Below are 18,639 nucleotides of genomic sequence, written 5' to 3'. Positions count from 1 at the left end.
TGATGTATTTACTTCTAGTTTTATAGAAAGTATTTTCTATGATGTATTTACTTCTAGTTTTAGAGAAACTAACTACAATGATGTATTTACTTCTAGTTTTATAGAAACTATTTACTATTTTGCTTCTCGCTATCAACATTCCACATGAGAATCCGATTTTGTACCCACTTTGCATATATATATATATATAAACTTTGTTTTTTTCTTTTGTGTTCTCATTAATTAACTCATTGGATGCATCTTCTCGTTGGATTTTGTAGAAAAAAAGTACTTTCCTTGATTGTCTTTTTTAAACTGGCCAAATTTTTCTTGAGATTTTTTTGGTCTTGGTGAGTTTTTCTTGATTGAGTTTTCCATCTATGGCATCATGACACATGGTGCGTCTAGCACAAGCAGAACCATTTTTGGTTCAAATGATCTTGACCTTGCAAGTTTTGCAACAGTTGGAGATGATGAGAATGTGGATTTTTTTGAAAATCCTTATGATTTTGAATGATTGAATTTGATTAGTGAAACTTGAGTCTTGACTCTTGATTGATCAACATTGAATCATGAACTAGTTTTTGATTTTTGTAATTCAAATTGCATTGGAATCTTGAACTTGAGTAATTTACTAATTAGTTATTTTAATTTTTATATTTGTGTTTGCGAAGTTTGAAGTTGAACTATCAATGGTGAAGTATGATACTATGGAATGGTTTATTGTTGTATATTTCTTGCATCCAAAATCGAAAAAAAATTCGGGCATCCAATTGTTGCATCAGCATCGGCAACTTTGGTTTCACAAGTGTGGAGAAAGAATGTGGGCTGGAGGAGACTCGACATGAGTAGAGTAAAACCTTTGAGCTATATAAAAAAAAGGCTTGACCCAAGAAAAATGGTTAAAAGCATTGTACATTTGCAGAAATTGTTTGTTGGTTTTCCAAATCTCATGATTTTTTTTTAAAATCCTCGAAAATGCATGCAAGAGACTCAATTCTTAAAAAATGGTGCACAAGAAATTGCCAACTAAAGCCCTTCAATGTTGCAAGAGGTCACTATGCTTCTAGAAAATTCTTTGAATGTAAAGGACAACTTTTGGAAAAGCCTACAATGACTTATGTCATAAAAAATCAATTTAAGTTTTATTTGGAAAAATTCCAGGTAGAGCTTCGAACTTTTATTTAAAAATTCACCAAACTTTAATGAACCTCATCAATTTGCTCTTATATCATATTATTACTATTTGATATATACAATAGAGACGGAAGGCTCTATTTATAACATATTATGATACAATGTTTCAAAATGAAACAATTGTAAATCTGAAGCCAAAATTAAAAACTAACTAAATTAAGATGACCATTATAGAAACATTACAATATCTTCATAGTATCATGCTTGGTTTATTTTTCATTTTGGCATGGAGAGCTTCTTGGAGCTATAACATGGAATGATCCATCCTGGCTAGTTTGTTGGAGATATCACTCTTGATATTTCACTTTGCATTTGTAGAGTTTTGAATTTTGTGAAGCTTTTATGGAAGGCAAAATTGAAGAATATAGAATTGTATTGACATATGAAATAATTATAATCATGTGGGAAATGAAGATTCATTATGGGCTTACAATTTTGAGTAAAAGGTCACTATAGTTGCTAAGGATTGTGGTGCAATTTTTTTATAAATTGGTTCAGCTTCTATCACTAGTTGTGGATGCTATATTTTGAGACATGTTGATTGTTGGCTTTTCCGAGCATTGTCATGAAGCCTTTGAAGTATTAGAGGTTCCCGTTGATTTGCATACGGAAGGCTTCTGAATTGGATTGAAAATAAAAAAATAGATAATATACAGTTGAGTGTTTGTATGATTTTTCAGCCTCTAGTTAATGTAATTCCATCCCAAGGCTGCAGGATTCTCTCCTTTTTGCAGTTTCTATTATTCCTGATGTCTGATGATTTTGGGCACAAATTTTGAAGTGACGTGATACATTCTTAGTAGCACAGGTTTCTTATGGGTGTAGAAAAATCATCATACTATTGTCACCCTTTCTTTGCACATGTTTTGTTACCCTTCTTAGCAACAAGAACTTCTATCAGTTTACTGAAGTATCGAAGATTTGGATGAATGCAACATGTGGAAATTAATTTGTGAGTGACATTGACGATTGTTAAGTTTTTAATATTAGCAAATTCTGCAAAATGCCAATATTAACCTTAAATTGTCTATGCTACCGTCATAACCGTCCTATTAAATGTTACTATTCATAAGGCAAATTCATATTGTGTCCACAGAACATTTGATTTTTAGTACATATTAAATTTTTGTTCCTTTTTTCACATGGAGGATTATTCCTATGGCTACTATTGGATGCGAAATACAATGAATTTATCTATTCATTTATATGTTTCTAATATATATATATATATATATATATATATATATATATATATATATATATATATATATATGTCTTGATTTGTATTATTAGATTCTATATTATTCTCTTACATTGCATAATATATTTATCATGATTGTATTCATTTATTTCTATGTTTCTCTTTTTTTCTTGTCCTTTGCTAAAGCCTAAAAGTCCTATTACCTTCTAACCCTACTTCCTTTTGAAAGTTAATTGTGCAATCTTAATTGTAACTATTCTCTTCTTGATGATGAATCACCAAATGTGATAAAAAATTTAGACAAAAAAACATATAGTTAAATCCAGAAGCACTCTAGTAAGTAAACTCATGCCAACTAGTATCCAAATTAACTTGTACTTCATACCAAGTTGTCTTTTTGTTGTCGAGATTGAGGGTTTGGAAGCTATGAAGTATAGTTTGGTCATATTTAGGCCTGAACCCGGTCCAGTTCGAAAATGGTGTTGGGTCCAAACCAAATACACTTATGGGTCTGGACATGGTTAGTGCCTACAACATGTGGTTCGATGTTGTTGAACCATATTTGAACTATGGTAGACCATAGCGAATTTCATGGAAGCCAATGCGAACCTATTAGTAAAAGTAATAACTACGTGATTTTTTATTGCAATTTTTTTGAAATTCTAAGATCCATAAACCTAAAATGGATTTTTAAACCGACTTATGTTGGCTTTAATGACTCATTTGGTGTGCAAATGGATTTTTTTCTCTTGAGGTGGAGAAAATGGGTGGTTGAGCAATTGAGAAAATTCTTGGTTGAGCAAAAGGGAGTTGGAAGACTGATTTGTGAATCTTCATCAAGTGTTTGTGCCTCATTCCTACACCTTTGCAAGCTTCTAATGGGTGAAAAATGTAAGTTTTTTTTTTTCATTTGATTTTTGTTTTGTTTGAGGTTTTAATTTTTCTAATTTCTATTTAATTGTCCTTTAAGATCGATATATTTTTTTCCATTCTCTTGTTATTATTTTTAATATGTATAAAATCTATTGCCATAGGAATTGCAATGGTATCTACCTCTTCTCTAGTCAGCAATAATGAACAAAGAAGGAGATTTCCAAATTATGATTCTCCTTTTTGAAAGTATGTTGATTAAATAAGACCCCTTACAGGGGGTGGTGATTTTTGTTGGAAATGTTGGGGTTATGATGTAGAAAGGAATAGTTTGTATTATTGGGTGGTAGGCGATTTGTGTGGATATCATGGAAGATGAGTCAAGAAATGCCCTGGAAAAAAAGATGCACCTATACCAAGTGAAACAATATTAAAATATATCACGGAGCATGAGTAAGTAGAAGAGAGAGAAGCACATATTCAAAATACAACCACTAAAAAGAAATCAATAGGAATGCAGCCCCCATCTTCAAATATTGTGATAGAAAACCACCCCCTTTATACCACTGCAATTGAGCCTATAATTGAAACTCAAGTACCCATTCTGCGTAAAAGTAAGGGACCTTTGGAAATTTTATTTCAAAATGTAGTAAACTCTAATCCAATTTAAGAAACAAAATACTGGATATGAAACTGTGGGGCATTATATCAAACAATTTTCAAACAATCTTGGACTTTATTAAAGGTCCAAGAAAAAGCCCCTTTCTAAGTCAAATCGGTGAGGGGTGCAGCTACCTGTGAAAAACCCTTGGCAAACCGCCGATAATAGGAACATTGACCAATGAAACCCCACAATTTTGAAACATCCTTTGGTGGCGGCCAATCCAAAATTGCCCTGATCTTCTCCTGGTGCACCTTAACTCCTTCAGCTCTGATCACATGACCCAAGTAGAGAATCTCCGTCAACCCAAATTCGCATTTAGATTCTTTTGCGAATAGAAAGCTCTCCGCTAAGATACTAAGAACCTCATCCAGATGCTGTAAATGTTCCTCCCAAGTTCTGCTGTAAATTAATATGTCATCAAAGAATACCAAAACGCATTTCCTTAACTGTTTTTAAAAAATATGTTTCATGCAAGACTAGAAAGTGGCCAGTGCGTTAGTGAGCCCAAATGGCATCACCAAGAATTCATAATGTCCGTAATGGCATCTGAAGGCTGTTTTATGCACATCTTCTTTCCGGACCCGTATCTGATGGTACCCTGAGCGAAGATCTATCTTAGAGAAGTAAACTGCCCCATGAAGCTCATCCAACAACTCATCAATGCGGGGAATCGGGTACCTATTCTTAATAGTCCTCTTGTTCAATGCGCGGTAATCTATGCACATTCGAAGGGTGCCGTCCTTCTTCACCAACACTACTAAGGATGCAAAAGGACTCGAGCTGGGTCTGATATGCCCCATATCCAAAAGCTCCTTTATCGTCTTCTCTATTTCCTCCTTGTAATGCTTGGGATGACGATAAGGTGTAGTAATAACAGGTTTAGCTCCCTCCTCAAGCTCAATAATATGCTCAAATCCCCTCTCTGGAGGAATCCCAGGTGGAATGTCCTCAAACACTCTCTTGTGCTTATCTATAACTGATTGTATATCACAGTGATAACGCTGTCCTGTACCTTATGTCTCCTTGGACGAGATGAAGCACTGAGTAGCCCACTCTATATCCTCGTGTCTCAAAATAGCCTCCATCCTGTGAGCTGAAATCACCCAGGGACTATTATCAGATATAGCTTTGAGGATCACCAATCTATCATCTTGTAAAAACTCCAGCTGCATAGTCTCATGATCAAATGTATACCGACGGAGTGTACTCAACCATTGTCTTCCCAAAATAGCATCTAGTCCCTCCAGAGCAACCACATAAAAATCAGACTCTAGAAGATAACCATCAAATTGAATCTGGAGTCCAACTACCTTCTCTGTGCACCTCAAAACTTCTCCACTAGCTACCTTAACATCAAACTCGGGTATGGCCACTGTTTGTAATCCCCTCCTAGATACCATTTGTGTACTGATAAAATTATGTGAGGCTCCTGTATCTAAAAGGCAAATAATACGCTGGCCTCTAACAACCCCTTTCACCTTGAAAGGATGACATGCTGGATCACTCGAAAGGGTAGCTAAAACTGGAGGCTGTTTAGTAGGGGTTTGTTTCTTCTTATCTTTACCGGCCTGCCCCTCAACTTCCTCCTCCCCCTCGCTGTTAGCACTGATATCCTCTTCCTGTGGCTCTTCCACCCCTTCCTCCTCCTCAGAATGGACCTCAACGTAGTGGATTTTGCCTTTACCCAAGCATCTGTGATTAGGAGTCCAAGGCTCCCTGCAAGTAAAACATAACTTCTTCCTCCTCAATTCATTGCGTGTCTTAAAATCCAATTTGGGGGTGTTTGTCTTTTGCTGTTTTTTATTCCCCTTAAATGAATTGGATCCCTTATAGGATTTCTTAGGAGGTTGGGACAAAGAGATAGGTGTGTCCAAGTCGTGAGCAATCTTAATGGCATCATCCAAGGTGTTTGGTTTTAGGACCTTGACCAAACCTCTAAATCTGTCCTGTAATCCTTCAGTGAATAACATCACCTTGCGCTGCTCGGACATATCCGGTACCATCACTTATATTTGCTGAAACTCATCTATATAGTGATCCAAAGTCCTGCTCTGCCGTAACTGGGCCAAATCCCAATAGTAGACCTCGATATCTTTCCTGTCAAAACGGGTAATCAGCTTTGAGCTGAAAACCTCGTATGAAGTGATGAGTCCATGATGCTGGGTAACAAGTCCATGGTGCCACCAATCATAGGCTGCCCCCTCAAGATGCATAGTGGCAAATCTAATAGCTTCTGTTTCCGCCATGGGCTTGAGTGTCAAGTAGGTGTCCAATTTATGAATCCATGCCCTGGCTGTAGTTTTATTGCTGCCATCAAAAGTGGGAAGTGTTAATTTGTTCATGGCATGTTTAAGATCTGTGTTTTGCATCCTAGGCCTTCTATCATGTTGAGGTCTCGCCGCTTCCCTCTTTTGGTTCATATATTGATTAAAAGTCAAATTTTGTTTAATTGGATCTGGAAGTACATCCCACTCATCATATATAGCTGTAATATTATCCGGTAACAAGGCTGGAGTTGCGGGTCGAGCTACTTCTTCTTCAGCATTATTTTCCACAAAAATAGGCATCAAGGATCTATCTGTATTCCGAGTTGGAGTTCTTGCTGTACGGGGTGTTCCTGATATGCTACCACCCCTACTGTGGTGGCTGGGCGCTCTCCTATTTTCAGGAGCTAACTGCTGCATGGCACCTGTGAGCTGCTGTAACGCTGCAGCAATGTTATTTTGCCCTTCTCTAATGGCCTGCATGGTTTCCATTACTTCCCTGTCTATTGCTTCGTCATTTCGTGCCATTGGAGAAACTAGTGCTTGTTCCTGAACCTGTTCAAATCTAGTAGTTTGTTCAACTTGTACTTCTGGCCCAAAGCTTATATCCTCATCCACTGAATAACTATCTTCCACCACAAGACGTTCTGAAGATTCTGTCTTTTCCGGCTGAAGATGACGGAATGCATACTGCCTTTTACTCATTCACGAACTTGTAAAAATGGTTTTCCCCCACAAGCTGGTAGGGTCTGTGGCTCTGATACTACTGTAGTAAACTCTAATCCAATTTAAGAAACAAAATACTGGATATGAAACTGTGGGGCATTATATCAAACAATTTTCAAACAATCCTGGGAACACATTTGATATTGTGGAGCAACCAATCGACTATCTTTCTATTTCAAGCATTAGATATTGGTCTTATGAACAATTAAAATAGTCACAGTCAATTACAATCAATATTGTTCCCTGTTAAATTACTGATTCCTTCTATATTACAACCTTCCCAGTTATGAGCATTTAAGCAAACAGTTTGTAAGCAATATCCCTACAGGTGACTTTCCAAATCACTTCGAATACATAGGAATATATCTATTCATATACGCTGGCACTACAGTATTACTTGAATTTGTAATTATACTATCAACTGATACATTGGAAACAAAAAGTTAATCAAGGAAAAATAGTGCACCTGTCAGACCAAACCCCTATGCTAATACCTTGTAGATTGGCGGAATTTCCAGAAGGTCAAACATGCCCGTAACTGATGTTGTGTTCAGTTTGTAGACCATTGACTGACGTAGTGTCCACTCCAAATTGCTTAATGCGGGGTGACTGCTGTAGCCGTCCAAACAACTGACTCAGAATATAGCCACGTTAAGAGGGTCTGCCAATACTACAAATTGCCCGACTGTAGATATATTAGCTATCAGTTAACTCTTATAACTCCTGCAGCTATTAATATATGCCTTCATTCCAACCGTCTGTGATCACAATCACATCTCAGAGGATAACCACGGCCTCCTTTCACGCGAACTTTAACCCAGCTATGAAACTTTCAAACATGCGTATCATAACCTGCACATGACGCCCAATGTCGTGTTCCTTGGTGACATTTCAGACTAACCCGATTATAATACTGAGCCTCAAATATTCACGCCAGTATTTAGTGAAACACTCGCTCTCAGCTGGTTATATACTGCAATATTCAAACGTTCAGCCCTTAGTCGGGTTTAACCTGTGTAACGTGTATTCATTAAAACGACTAGTCCCTCAAACAACAATGTATATCAATGCGCCGACTGGAAGTGTTAAATCCCGTGGTTTGCCTGCTATTATGAATGTAAAACGGCCCAGTTCGAAAAGAAAACTCTTACACCCTGATTCTTGCCCTTCCTGTTAATATTGACCACTGGATATTGAACCCCGGTAGAACTCCTTGCAGTCGTGGGTTCCTTAAGATATTTCTTCAAATCTTTGAAGGACTACCAACTGTAGATAATTGCAATCCACATGCCTGCTATAAAATTTACTGTATTTAACAAACAATGGCATAAAATACTGAACTTACTGCATTCATAAAATTGGTCTTCCTGACGTTGCCGACTTTTGCCCAAATATTACTGCAATATTGAAATGGAGAAGCTAGGGTAACGTCCAACTTCTTGGAAAATCTCCAGACTTATCCTCCCAGTCATAATCCAGTCACATTTAAGCAACCAGAACTCAGTGCATTCAGCTTTCATAAATTTCTTGTGTGTGTTAATCCCAATGCAAACTCCTGTATTTATAACCTCGGAATGAGGGAAAAGTACCACATGCAAAGGATGTGGGATTAAAAGTCGTTTTCGTCCTGTAGTCACTTAAGGCTATTTATAAGATAAATAACTTTAGAACATTTAAAGTGACTTAACTCTGCACCTTTAACAAAGTCCTGGAATATATTAAATTAAATTCCTCTTTTTGTGACTGGATAGCATCCTGTCTGAAGTCGATATTAATCTATCCGGATGTGGAGATAGATTAATTCTGTCACCCAGAACTGAAATTGAGAAGGGGACATGACACAAAATGAAAGTTGGGACATTGCCGACCAAGATATAGCAAGATGCATATATACATGCGGGTTGCCTTTAAGTGTTGTCTCTCCCCATACAAGAAGATGTTGAAAAGTGTCAATGAAGCTCCAAGAGGGTATAAGGGCCCTGATTATTAGAGAATATGCACCACCTTATTGGAAAGAGAGCTCAAGTCAGTTGAGGATGCATTGAAGCCTATAAGGGATTCATGGATTGAGACGGTTTTAGATGGCTGGAAAGATGCAAGAAGTTGTCTCTTGATCATGTAAGGGGCAATGTTTTTGAAATTTGTGGATTGTGAGGGCCACGTAAAGATGCGTAATTTATCGCCAATATTCTCATCTGTTTCATTGAGTCAGTAGGACCTAGAAACATTGTCTAAGTCATAACAAACAATGCTAAGTTTAATAGACCACTTGGTTTGTTGGTTGAAGAGTGATAGCAACAATATCTTTTGGACACCTTGTGCAATCCACTTAATCTTATGCTACAAAAGATTCAGAACAAAATTGAGTGGGCCAAATTAGGTGTAGAGGTTAAGGACATCCAAATGTTTATCACAAACCACCGCATGACTCAAGGAATTTTCAGATTATTCTCAAGTTTAGAGCTATTAAAGGTAAATGAACTTGAATTTGAAGTAGTACTTTAATTTAAAAATATTAAAATTAGTATTTTACATTTTCTAATTTTTAAAATTTGAGTGTTATGTATATTATTTTTCAAGTTTGTCTCTACTTAATTGTATTTTTTTTCCTCTACTTTCTATTACAGGTTACTGAGACCTGTTTTGCATGAAACTTAATTATCTTGAGACAACTTGTAAAAGTTGAAGTGACACTTTGCAATATTGTGATCATCAATAATTGGTTTATATGGAGGCAAAGAAACATTGAGAGTGCAACAGAAATTAAGCGAAGGATATTGGGATGACTCATGGTAGCAATGTGTGGAGTATCGCCTTCGCTTCATTGAGTCCATTATGAGCTTTCTTCGCTACATTGACATAGATAGACCTTGTCTTGGAGAGTTGTATGATGACATTGACTCCATGCTTGAGAAGATGAAGAAAATCATAATTGACAGAGCAAGATCCTGAGTGGACCTCCTTCAAACAATTGCAAGCAATTGTTGTGGAACGATGGAACAAGATGACAACTCCTACATTTGCTTTCCTATGTGTTGACACCAAAATATTATAGCAACCAATATCATAAGACGTCGGGAAGGTTGCCATCATATAGAGATTTAGAAGTGTTTGATGCGTACAAGGCAACATTTGAAACTCTTTTTTAATGATGATATGTGAGATTTGATTACAAATGAGTTCATAGAGTTTGTGAATGCAAGAGGCTTAAGTAATTTTATGACTAAAATAATTCTATTTTAATTGCTTACTTTGTCTTGTCTTCGAGGTTGCTAGTTCATCTGGATCAAAAAGAAACTAGAGCACATATTCTTTTATCTGCTTAGTAAAGCGCAATACGTTACAATAAAAAGAGTGGAGAAGTTAAGATATGTGCATTCCTACTTGTGTTTCCTTTCCTACAAGCAAAATGAAATAAAGAAGGGGAGACGAAGATGTGAAATATAAATGCAGAGCATATGGACTTGGATGCTTCTAGTTCCCAGCTTGCAATTGATGCATTGGATGACTTGGACAGCGATAATGTCATTGGTGCAGCTGATCTAATAGGCTTTGGCAGTATTTGTGAATCAACTAATGCCATTGGCATTGATGATGAGGATGAAGAAGTAGGAGAAGAAGAAGAACCATAAATTATTAATCCAATAGTTTAATTCGAAACTCAAAGAATGATACTTGAATTTGATGTTATGATTTAGTTTTTGACATTTCAATATTTTGATGTTGAACTTGAAGTATATGATGGTATGATCATGATGCTAAGATGACAAGTTTATGGTGTTTTTGTTGTGTGACATTCTAATCTTGATTCATGCTTACAATCTTTATCCATTCATAATGTTTCTTCAAATTATCCCTTTGTTGGTACATTTTTGTTATCAATTTGTCTGCTGTCTTTTATTGAGATTATAGAGACTAGAAAGATCAAGGGTCATGATCTTCCAGACCTCGCTTTCTCCACATGGAACTTGTGTGAGCAGACATGCAAAATTTGAAGAAAGATTTAGCTGAGCAACTCCAATACCACTGGGATTTGATAGACAATAATAAGGTGCTCTGATGCTGTTAATCTGAGGCCAAGGTGTGCTTGAAGGACGACACACTCAAATGAATTCACATCTGTTATGAATATTTCTCTTGGCCTGGTTGAGCTTTGATACTACAAAAGAGACTAGCAGAAGTGAAGCAGGGAGAAAAAGCGACAATTTGGTTCAGTCCTTCATTATTTTTTTTGAATAGGCAATTTATTCAAGCCCGAATAAAAAGTATATATATAAGCCTTCTTATTTTCTAGATTATGATGTGAATACAAGCAGAAACAAATAATTTCTTAGATGTTCTGTAACCCATGTAATCATGATGATATTCAATGACCTTTATACATGAATTAATGTAGTACATGTATGGTTTTATTTCTGCAATAATAAATTTTCTTAAAAAATTGCCTCCATGAATTATTTTGACATCAAGTTCCCCATTTTAGTGATTTTCATTTCGTCTTTTCAAGCTATAGACACTTTTGGAAGCATCTTGCATATAGTTGAGTCAAGATAGATAATTTTTCCCTTATTGAAGTGCCTACGGTTCTTCTATTTAATTGATTTGAACATACAGGCAACGTATATGCTTCCAGTCAATTTTGAAGAAGTGGCAACTGGTGTTTTGAAGATTATGAATAATTTGGCTCACTTGAATCTTACTCTTGTACAAAGTATGCTGGTGAGTTGTGCACTATTTTAAGTAACTAGTCAACTAGATTATTCAATGTTTCTTTACTCTTCTAAGGAGATTTATTTATCATCTTGCAGAAATTATCTTTTTATTATTTGAATTCTTATTATTTCATCGCTGTTTAACATATTTTAATAGGTATCTACAATTAAAAATAATTGGGCTTCCATGTATACCAATCAATTAAAGGATTCAGTATGCATGATATGAAGTAGTTATTTGTTTTTTGATTATATGTCCCACAAAACTTTTTATGTTTTTGGTTCTTCAGGCAAGGCCAGACTTACAAATGGAGTTTTTCCATTTGATGAGCTTCCTTCTTTCTCATTGTACAGGCAAGTGGAAGACTGCAACTGATCAGGTATTTTTTCAGGGAACATGGTTTGTAATTTTGATCATAGTGATTGCTTTAATCATCTCGAGTTATACTTGATGTTATTGGATCTTTCTCTAGTACTTGCATGCTATTTAGTATTCATTTTCACAATTATAGATAGCTTTGCTTAATATGCGCTACAATTGAAATTTTTCCACAAAACTTGTTAGTCTTATTAAGATATATTACATAAATAGGATTTCCACAGAGTTGGTTATTAGAAATTTAGAAGTATATTTTTGCTTCCTTTCTTGCATGTTAAGGTATCTGTGCTCAGGTGCTTGTTTGCCACACCTAGTTTCCTTGAGTTCATTGTGCTCGTTTTCCATTACAGCTTGTTGCTACATCCTTCAAGGTCGATCTGTGTGTACAGATACATAATCTCTAGAAAATAACTGTGTAAATAAATAACCTTGGGATCATTCTGCAATATGATTTTATCAATCAATATTCAATAGGGTTGATAGATTGGTTTGCCAATTACATAAACAAATTGTGGCCATCTTGACTAAAGTCATTAGTGGATATGCAAAAAATGTGATTGTAGACAAAAAGCCTTGGAATTTTGAAGTGATTGCATTATGTAGGTGAAAAGTCAGCTGTCTTTCTTTACAAAAGAAATATCTCCAGTGATCATAGATTAATGACTGCAACGGATTTCCTTTAATGCATGCATTTCTTGTTATCTGATTAGCCAATGGAAACATGTTTCACTCTCCTAGCAGCTATTTTCTTCCAAAGATCACTAGGAACTAGTGAACTGAACTGGTACTTTTGGTTCCCTTACCTTTGGATTGTATCAATACCAAAACTCAAAAGTTGTTATTCCATCCAATGCTGAAGTTTTAGCTTTATTCACAAATAGACTATTTTGTATCATGTCTTCCCAAAAAAAATGATCTTGATTTGAATTTTTCAATTGAGATCTAGCCTATCTTGAAAATCATTCTGCTCTCCCCTTCTGCTGTGGTTTGTAGAGCGGGAGAAAAATCTCCTGTTTTCTGATGTTTCTTACAAAAATGTTAAAACTTTTCAGAAATGTTTTAACCATCATTAGCTAATCATATCTTGTGAACACCTTTGACTTATTAAAGAAATACTGATTTATACTATATTTTTTCATGAAAACTACAAAATATCTATTCGCTTTGTGTATAATCTGCTCTATCGCAAACATCAATATGAATCAATTGGAACTATTGACTAGCAATAGTTTGATTGTTGCAGGAACTTTTAATGATTTTTCTTACCTAAGATGCATTCAGCTAGAATATTCTCTGATCCACATGTTGGCTGTTGATGTACTGGAAACCTTTCCTTTGCATGTCAGTTAAATTATGTAACTTCAAATGCCCATTAGACTGTAAATTTAAATGCCCATTCTTTAGATGCCACAGCTTTTGAAGATGCACATTCTTTGTGTTCAATTGCTACATGCTCCTGTCTTCTTTGTATGATTTTGTAATCCATTCTAATCAAATTATAATTGTCATATACTATAAGCTTAGATTTATATCCACACTCAACTGAATTTACTTCACCAATACATGCATAGTACAATTTGATAACCCTATTTCCTTATATTATGAAAGATAACAAATGCTTTTTAAAAGTAGGAACATATCATACATCACAAATAAGAGCTTCAGTACCATTAAAATGTTTTACCTTCACTCTGCCAATGGCAACTGCTCAATGCGAATCTTGTCTGCAGTTTGGTTGAGTTCAAATGTGCATTTTGGTACTCCCGAAAGAAATCCTTTCTAAAAGTCATGTTTTGCAAAACTTGTATCATAGACCAAGTTCCACACATTTGTCAACTTTATAGCACCCACCATATTGTGCACAGCTAACTGGATATTTTCAAAGGTTGCATGGGGATGGGGGTACTTGGGTACATAGGGTAAGGGTATGGGTATGAGTATGGCTATTTTTCAAAATAGGGGATGAGGGTACTTGGGTATGTCTACCTTTTTAAATTATAATTTAATATTTATAGAAAATCTGAAATTATGAGTTATGACAATGGTTTTTTAAAACAAGAACAGTGATAAAGTTTGCACATTTAATGTGTTGTTTTCAGTTTCAGATTTGCTATATCTTTGTAATAATAATATATGATAAATGTTTAGATGTATAATGGAGAAGGCAGACTTGACACATGAACAAGATCATAAATCATATAACAATGACATATTGCAAATGATAAACTTCTGACTTGAACAGCGATAAAGTTTACTGTTAATCAGTATTGTATCAAACTTTCAAACTGATTACGTATTGAATTAAGCTTGATAAATAACAAGCTGATATGCAAACAAAAAACCTAAAAAAATCAGAAATCTTAATCAAGGTCCTTAGCTATGCTGCTCTCACTGAGTACCCGGTACTTGGGGTACGTGTACCCGGTTTCTGGATACGTGGGTACGATTACCAGGGGTGTGGATACGCGTACCCATGCAACCTAGATATTTTCTTTTTGGAGATCTCCTCAAAAGATGTGTAATACTTGACAGTTTCATGTCCAATCCTTCCATATCTGTAGCTTTGTGGTTTCGTTTTTACTTTTGCTTTGGCCTCTTCCTCTTCCTCTAGAATGATTATCTCTTGCATGCCTTGTGTAATGAAAATCTATACCTCTTCTGTTGTTGTACACTTCTGCATCTGTTTGAACTTCTTTAACTTTTATTTAAAAGCTTCTTTGACTTCAAATTTCTTGTAGGTTGCAATGTTTAATTGAAATTTTTATAAAAATGAGGACAACCATTCAATGTGATTGTTATCATAGTATTTATGTTTTTTGCCTCAAAATCTTCTTTGCTGATTTGTGGGTGGACATTTTTTATTTTAGACAAATGTTCATTTACTTCTATTTTTTAAAAATATTATATAATTCTAGCATTAAATCATTCTTCTTTCATGCAAGTCATGAATTGTGTGTGATACCTTCTATCTATTGTTTGATGAGTCTGTGAACATGTCTTTGATGTGTAAGTTGGATTATTGCAAGTGGTTTTTCGATTTTTTGAATTCACTGTGGTATTATAAAAAACATCTATTGGAATAGCAAATCCATCATTTGACCCATCCTCACGAAGCATTGGAAATTAATGTTAAAACCAGCCTTTTCATTCTATGTGTTATGTGGCATTTAACATATCCGAGCTATTGACTAGTCAAATCTTTCACATGGTTATGAGAGTAAATAAAAAAGTCCTAGTTATCGGATTCGTCACTTTACCCTCGGATTCGGATTCGGGTCCGATTTGGATTCAGATCCATGTATGGATCTTTGAGGAGCCAGGCAGGATCGGTAATCCTCCTGTGGCGCGCGGATCCTGACGGATCCACAGGAGGATTACGGATCCTACCCGGATCCTTGAGGATCCACACGCAGATCCGCGTGAATCCGCGGTAGGGTCATAAAGAAATTGCAAAAAAGTGGGCCCAACCCCATTTTTTAATGTTTTTTTTTCTGAAGGCCCTAAACCCTAAAAACGACCCTCTAAATCACAATGCAAGTTCATTTAGTATCTATTTTGCTCTCTCATACTTGCTAGTTTGAAGTAAAGAGCTTGGATTCGAAGGAGATCGGTTGTGGAGCTCCAAATACCTTGCAAGAAGTGTTTAAGGTATGCATTTCAACTATATTCTTGAGTTCTTTCATAGATTATTGATTTATTTTTAGTTTTCCAAATTTTCGAAGTTTTGTGTAAGTGTGAAACATGGTTTTCTTTCATTTTTTTTTTTAGATTGCAAGAATAGAACAATGAGTAGTCAAGGCTCAGTGGGTGGGGGTGGGGCTACATCACCAAGCTTCAAAATTGATAAGGGGTGTTCTTAGTGGAGACACACAACAAGAATTGTACAATGTCTTGGGGGTGGGGCATACATATGGAAATGTAATTTTTGCAACATACAACATAGAAGCTCCTATTCCTGAGTGAAACTACATTTGTTGGGCCTTGCGGGTGAAGGAATTAACATGTGTCTAGGTAGTGATAAGAAGGGATTACCAGCTGCACAAATAGCAGCATTAGCAAAAGAGCAAGAGGATGTTGATAGAGCAGTTGCAAAAGCAAAACGTGGTGCTTCCAAAAGAACAAATTTGCCAACACCATCATCCGATCAAACAAACTCAAGAACACATCGTTTTTTGCCTATGCCAACTAAAAATGATGAAGATGAAGACCCATCTCCACTCACCTGCAAGAGAGGCCCACTAGATAGGGCATTCCAAAATGAAAAGAGAGACATTGCTGATCACAAAATTGGACGTTGTTTAATTGCAAATGGTGTTTCATTTAATTTTGTGAGATCATCTTATTTTAGGGAGATGGTGGAAGCAGTAAATGATGCACCCCATAGTTACAAACCGCCTGGTTATGAGAAGTTGCGCACTACCATATTACATGATGAGAGGAAATATGTAGAGGCTCAACTTCAACCAATAAAAGATTTTTGGGTTCAATCGGGTGTGTCTATTATTTTGGATGGGTGGAAAGATTGTAGAAACCGTCCATTGATTAATGTTATTGCTGTATGCTCTAAGGGGGCAATGTTCTTGAAGGCAGTTGATTGTGAAGGGCAAGTGAAAGATGCAGAATTTATTTCATGCATTCTCATTGATGTTATAGAGTCAGTGGGTCTTGATAATGTTGTCCAAGTGGTCACGGACAATGCAAAAGTTTGCAGGGTTGCAGGGATAATTGTAGAGTCTAGATATGATCATATCTTTTGGACACCATGCATCGTCCACTCTCTCAATTTAGTGATGAAAGCAATTGGCATCGAAATAGATTGGGTGAAAAGGATATATGAGGAAGTTGAAGAGATTCAAATGTTTGTGACAAATCACCACATGTCACAAGCAATTTTTAGGAGTTTCTTGGACTTGGAGTTATTGAAGGTAAATTTGTATATTTATTATATAATTGAATATTATTGGATTCCATAATTATTAATTTTTGTTGTTGTTTACATTAACATGTTTTAATTTTTAAATGTATTACTAACTTGAGTTTGATATGTTCTTAGGTTGCTGAAACCCGCTTTGCCTCACACAATCGTCTTAAGACGACTTGTGAAGGTAAAAGAAGCATTGAAACAGATGGTCATTAGCCCCTAATGGGGCATTTGGAAGAATTTCAATACAGCAAGTGCCATAAATGTGAGAAGAATGATACTAGATGAGGATTGGTGGGGTCTTGTGAGTTATGTGTTGGAAATCACCGATCCAATAATGGCAATGCTTCGCTTCGCAGATAGTGATGAGCCATGCCTTGGGGACATTTATGATTCCATGGATAGTATGTTGGAAAAAATTAAAATGGTAAGTTTTACGCTCTTTTACAACAATTTGAATTTTTTATTTGAGAGATATCTAAATTCTAAAGTTTAAATTGACATATTCACTAATTATAATTATTATTCATATTTCATATCCTAGGTCATACAGAGGAGGGAGAATGATCTTGAGGACACCCTTTACAAGAAGGTGGAAAAAATTGTTCATCATCAATGGAACAAGATGACCACACCTTTGCACCTCCTTGCATATGTGCTATCCTCGAGGTACTGTAGTTCTTATCAAATGCTTGTGCTTATTTTATCCAATGTTTGTGCTATTGATATTTGATAGTGTTCAATTGTCTTTTGTTATCCCCAGGTACTATAGTGCAGAGGTACTTCACCTTCCAGGTAGAGTGCCACCATTTAGAGATGCATAGGTTGTAGATGGGTATAAGAAGGCACTAGCTAAGATATTCCAAGATCTAGAGATTGGGGCAATTGTGAGGAGTGAATTTGCTGCCTTCAACTCAGGTGAGGATTTCCTCCCTATTGCCATAGCAGACCGAAGCAGGATGGGTGCCATCAAATGGTGGTACCTTCATGGGCAAGCCTTCACGTGCCTCCAACCTCTTGCCATAAAGGTCCTATCCCAAGTAAGTTTGTAAAATTAAGCTTAAGGTTAACACTCTCAATTCCTTGAATTTATTATTTAATTTATTTATCTTGATTGTTGTATTGATAATTTTTAATTTCTCTTTAGGTTGCTAGCTCTTTTGCAACTGAGTAGAATTGGAGTATTTACTTCTTTATCCACTCAGTCAAACGCAACCGGTTGGCTCCAAAAAAACAGAAGACCTTGTGTTTTGTCACAACAATTTGCGCTTGTTGTCACAGAAGGATCCTAAGTACAAGAAGGGGCTTGAAAAGCTTTGGGAGGTAGCACTTGAGACTCCTGATTTAGATATGACCATCTGTGATCTTGCTAGATCCACTTTGATTGATGTGGATGATGGGGAGGAGGATTATGAGTTAACAATCCCCTCTACTAGTACTACTGGTGGTTTGGGTTCCTCTACTGATACAGATGCAATACTTGCAGCTCATCAGTACCCCTCTGATGCAGATTTTCTTGAAAATCCATTCGATGATTAAATCAGAAACTTTTAGTCTTTAATCTTGACTCTTTTATGAGTAAATCATGTTACAAACTTTAAGTTTAATGATCTATATTTTGAATGTTACAAACTTTCACTTTCAGTAATTCAATGTGAATGTGTTGATTTTCTTTGTAATCATGAAAATAGATTAATTATCAATGTCATTGATCAAGTATACTAGA

General features: G+C 35.9%; 1 protein-coding gene across 4 annotated transcripts in view; it reads left to right on the top strand.

Annotated features, from left to right (window-relative positions):
• LOC149570565 (uncharacterized) overlaps positions 1-18,639 on the top strand; it is a 133,620-nt gene that overhangs the window by 84,003 nt on the left and 30,978 nt on the right. For all 4 annotated transcript variants that reach the window (XM_089823152.1, XM_089823153.1, XM_089823151.1 and 1 more), the window contains exons 6-7: positions 11,516-11,620; positions 11,904-11,993. In XM_089823152.1, coding sequence (XP_089679278.1) covers positions 11,516-11,620; positions 11,904-11,993 — 195 coding nt within the window. The remainder of the gene's footprint in view (positions 1-11,515; positions 11,621-11,903; positions 11,994-18,639) is intronic.

Source organism: Cupressus sempervirens, chromosome 3, assembly GCF_028749045.1.
Source record: "Cupressus sempervirens isolate cs-2001-9-10 chromosome 3, ASM2874904v1, whole genome shotgun sequence".
In the NCBI taxonomy this organism is placed as follows: domain Eukaryota; kingdom Viridiplantae; phylum Streptophyta; class Pinopsida; order Cupressales; family Cupressaceae; genus Cupressus; species Cupressus sempervirens.
This window is presented reverse-complemented; position numbering and strand designations above follow the sequence as displayed.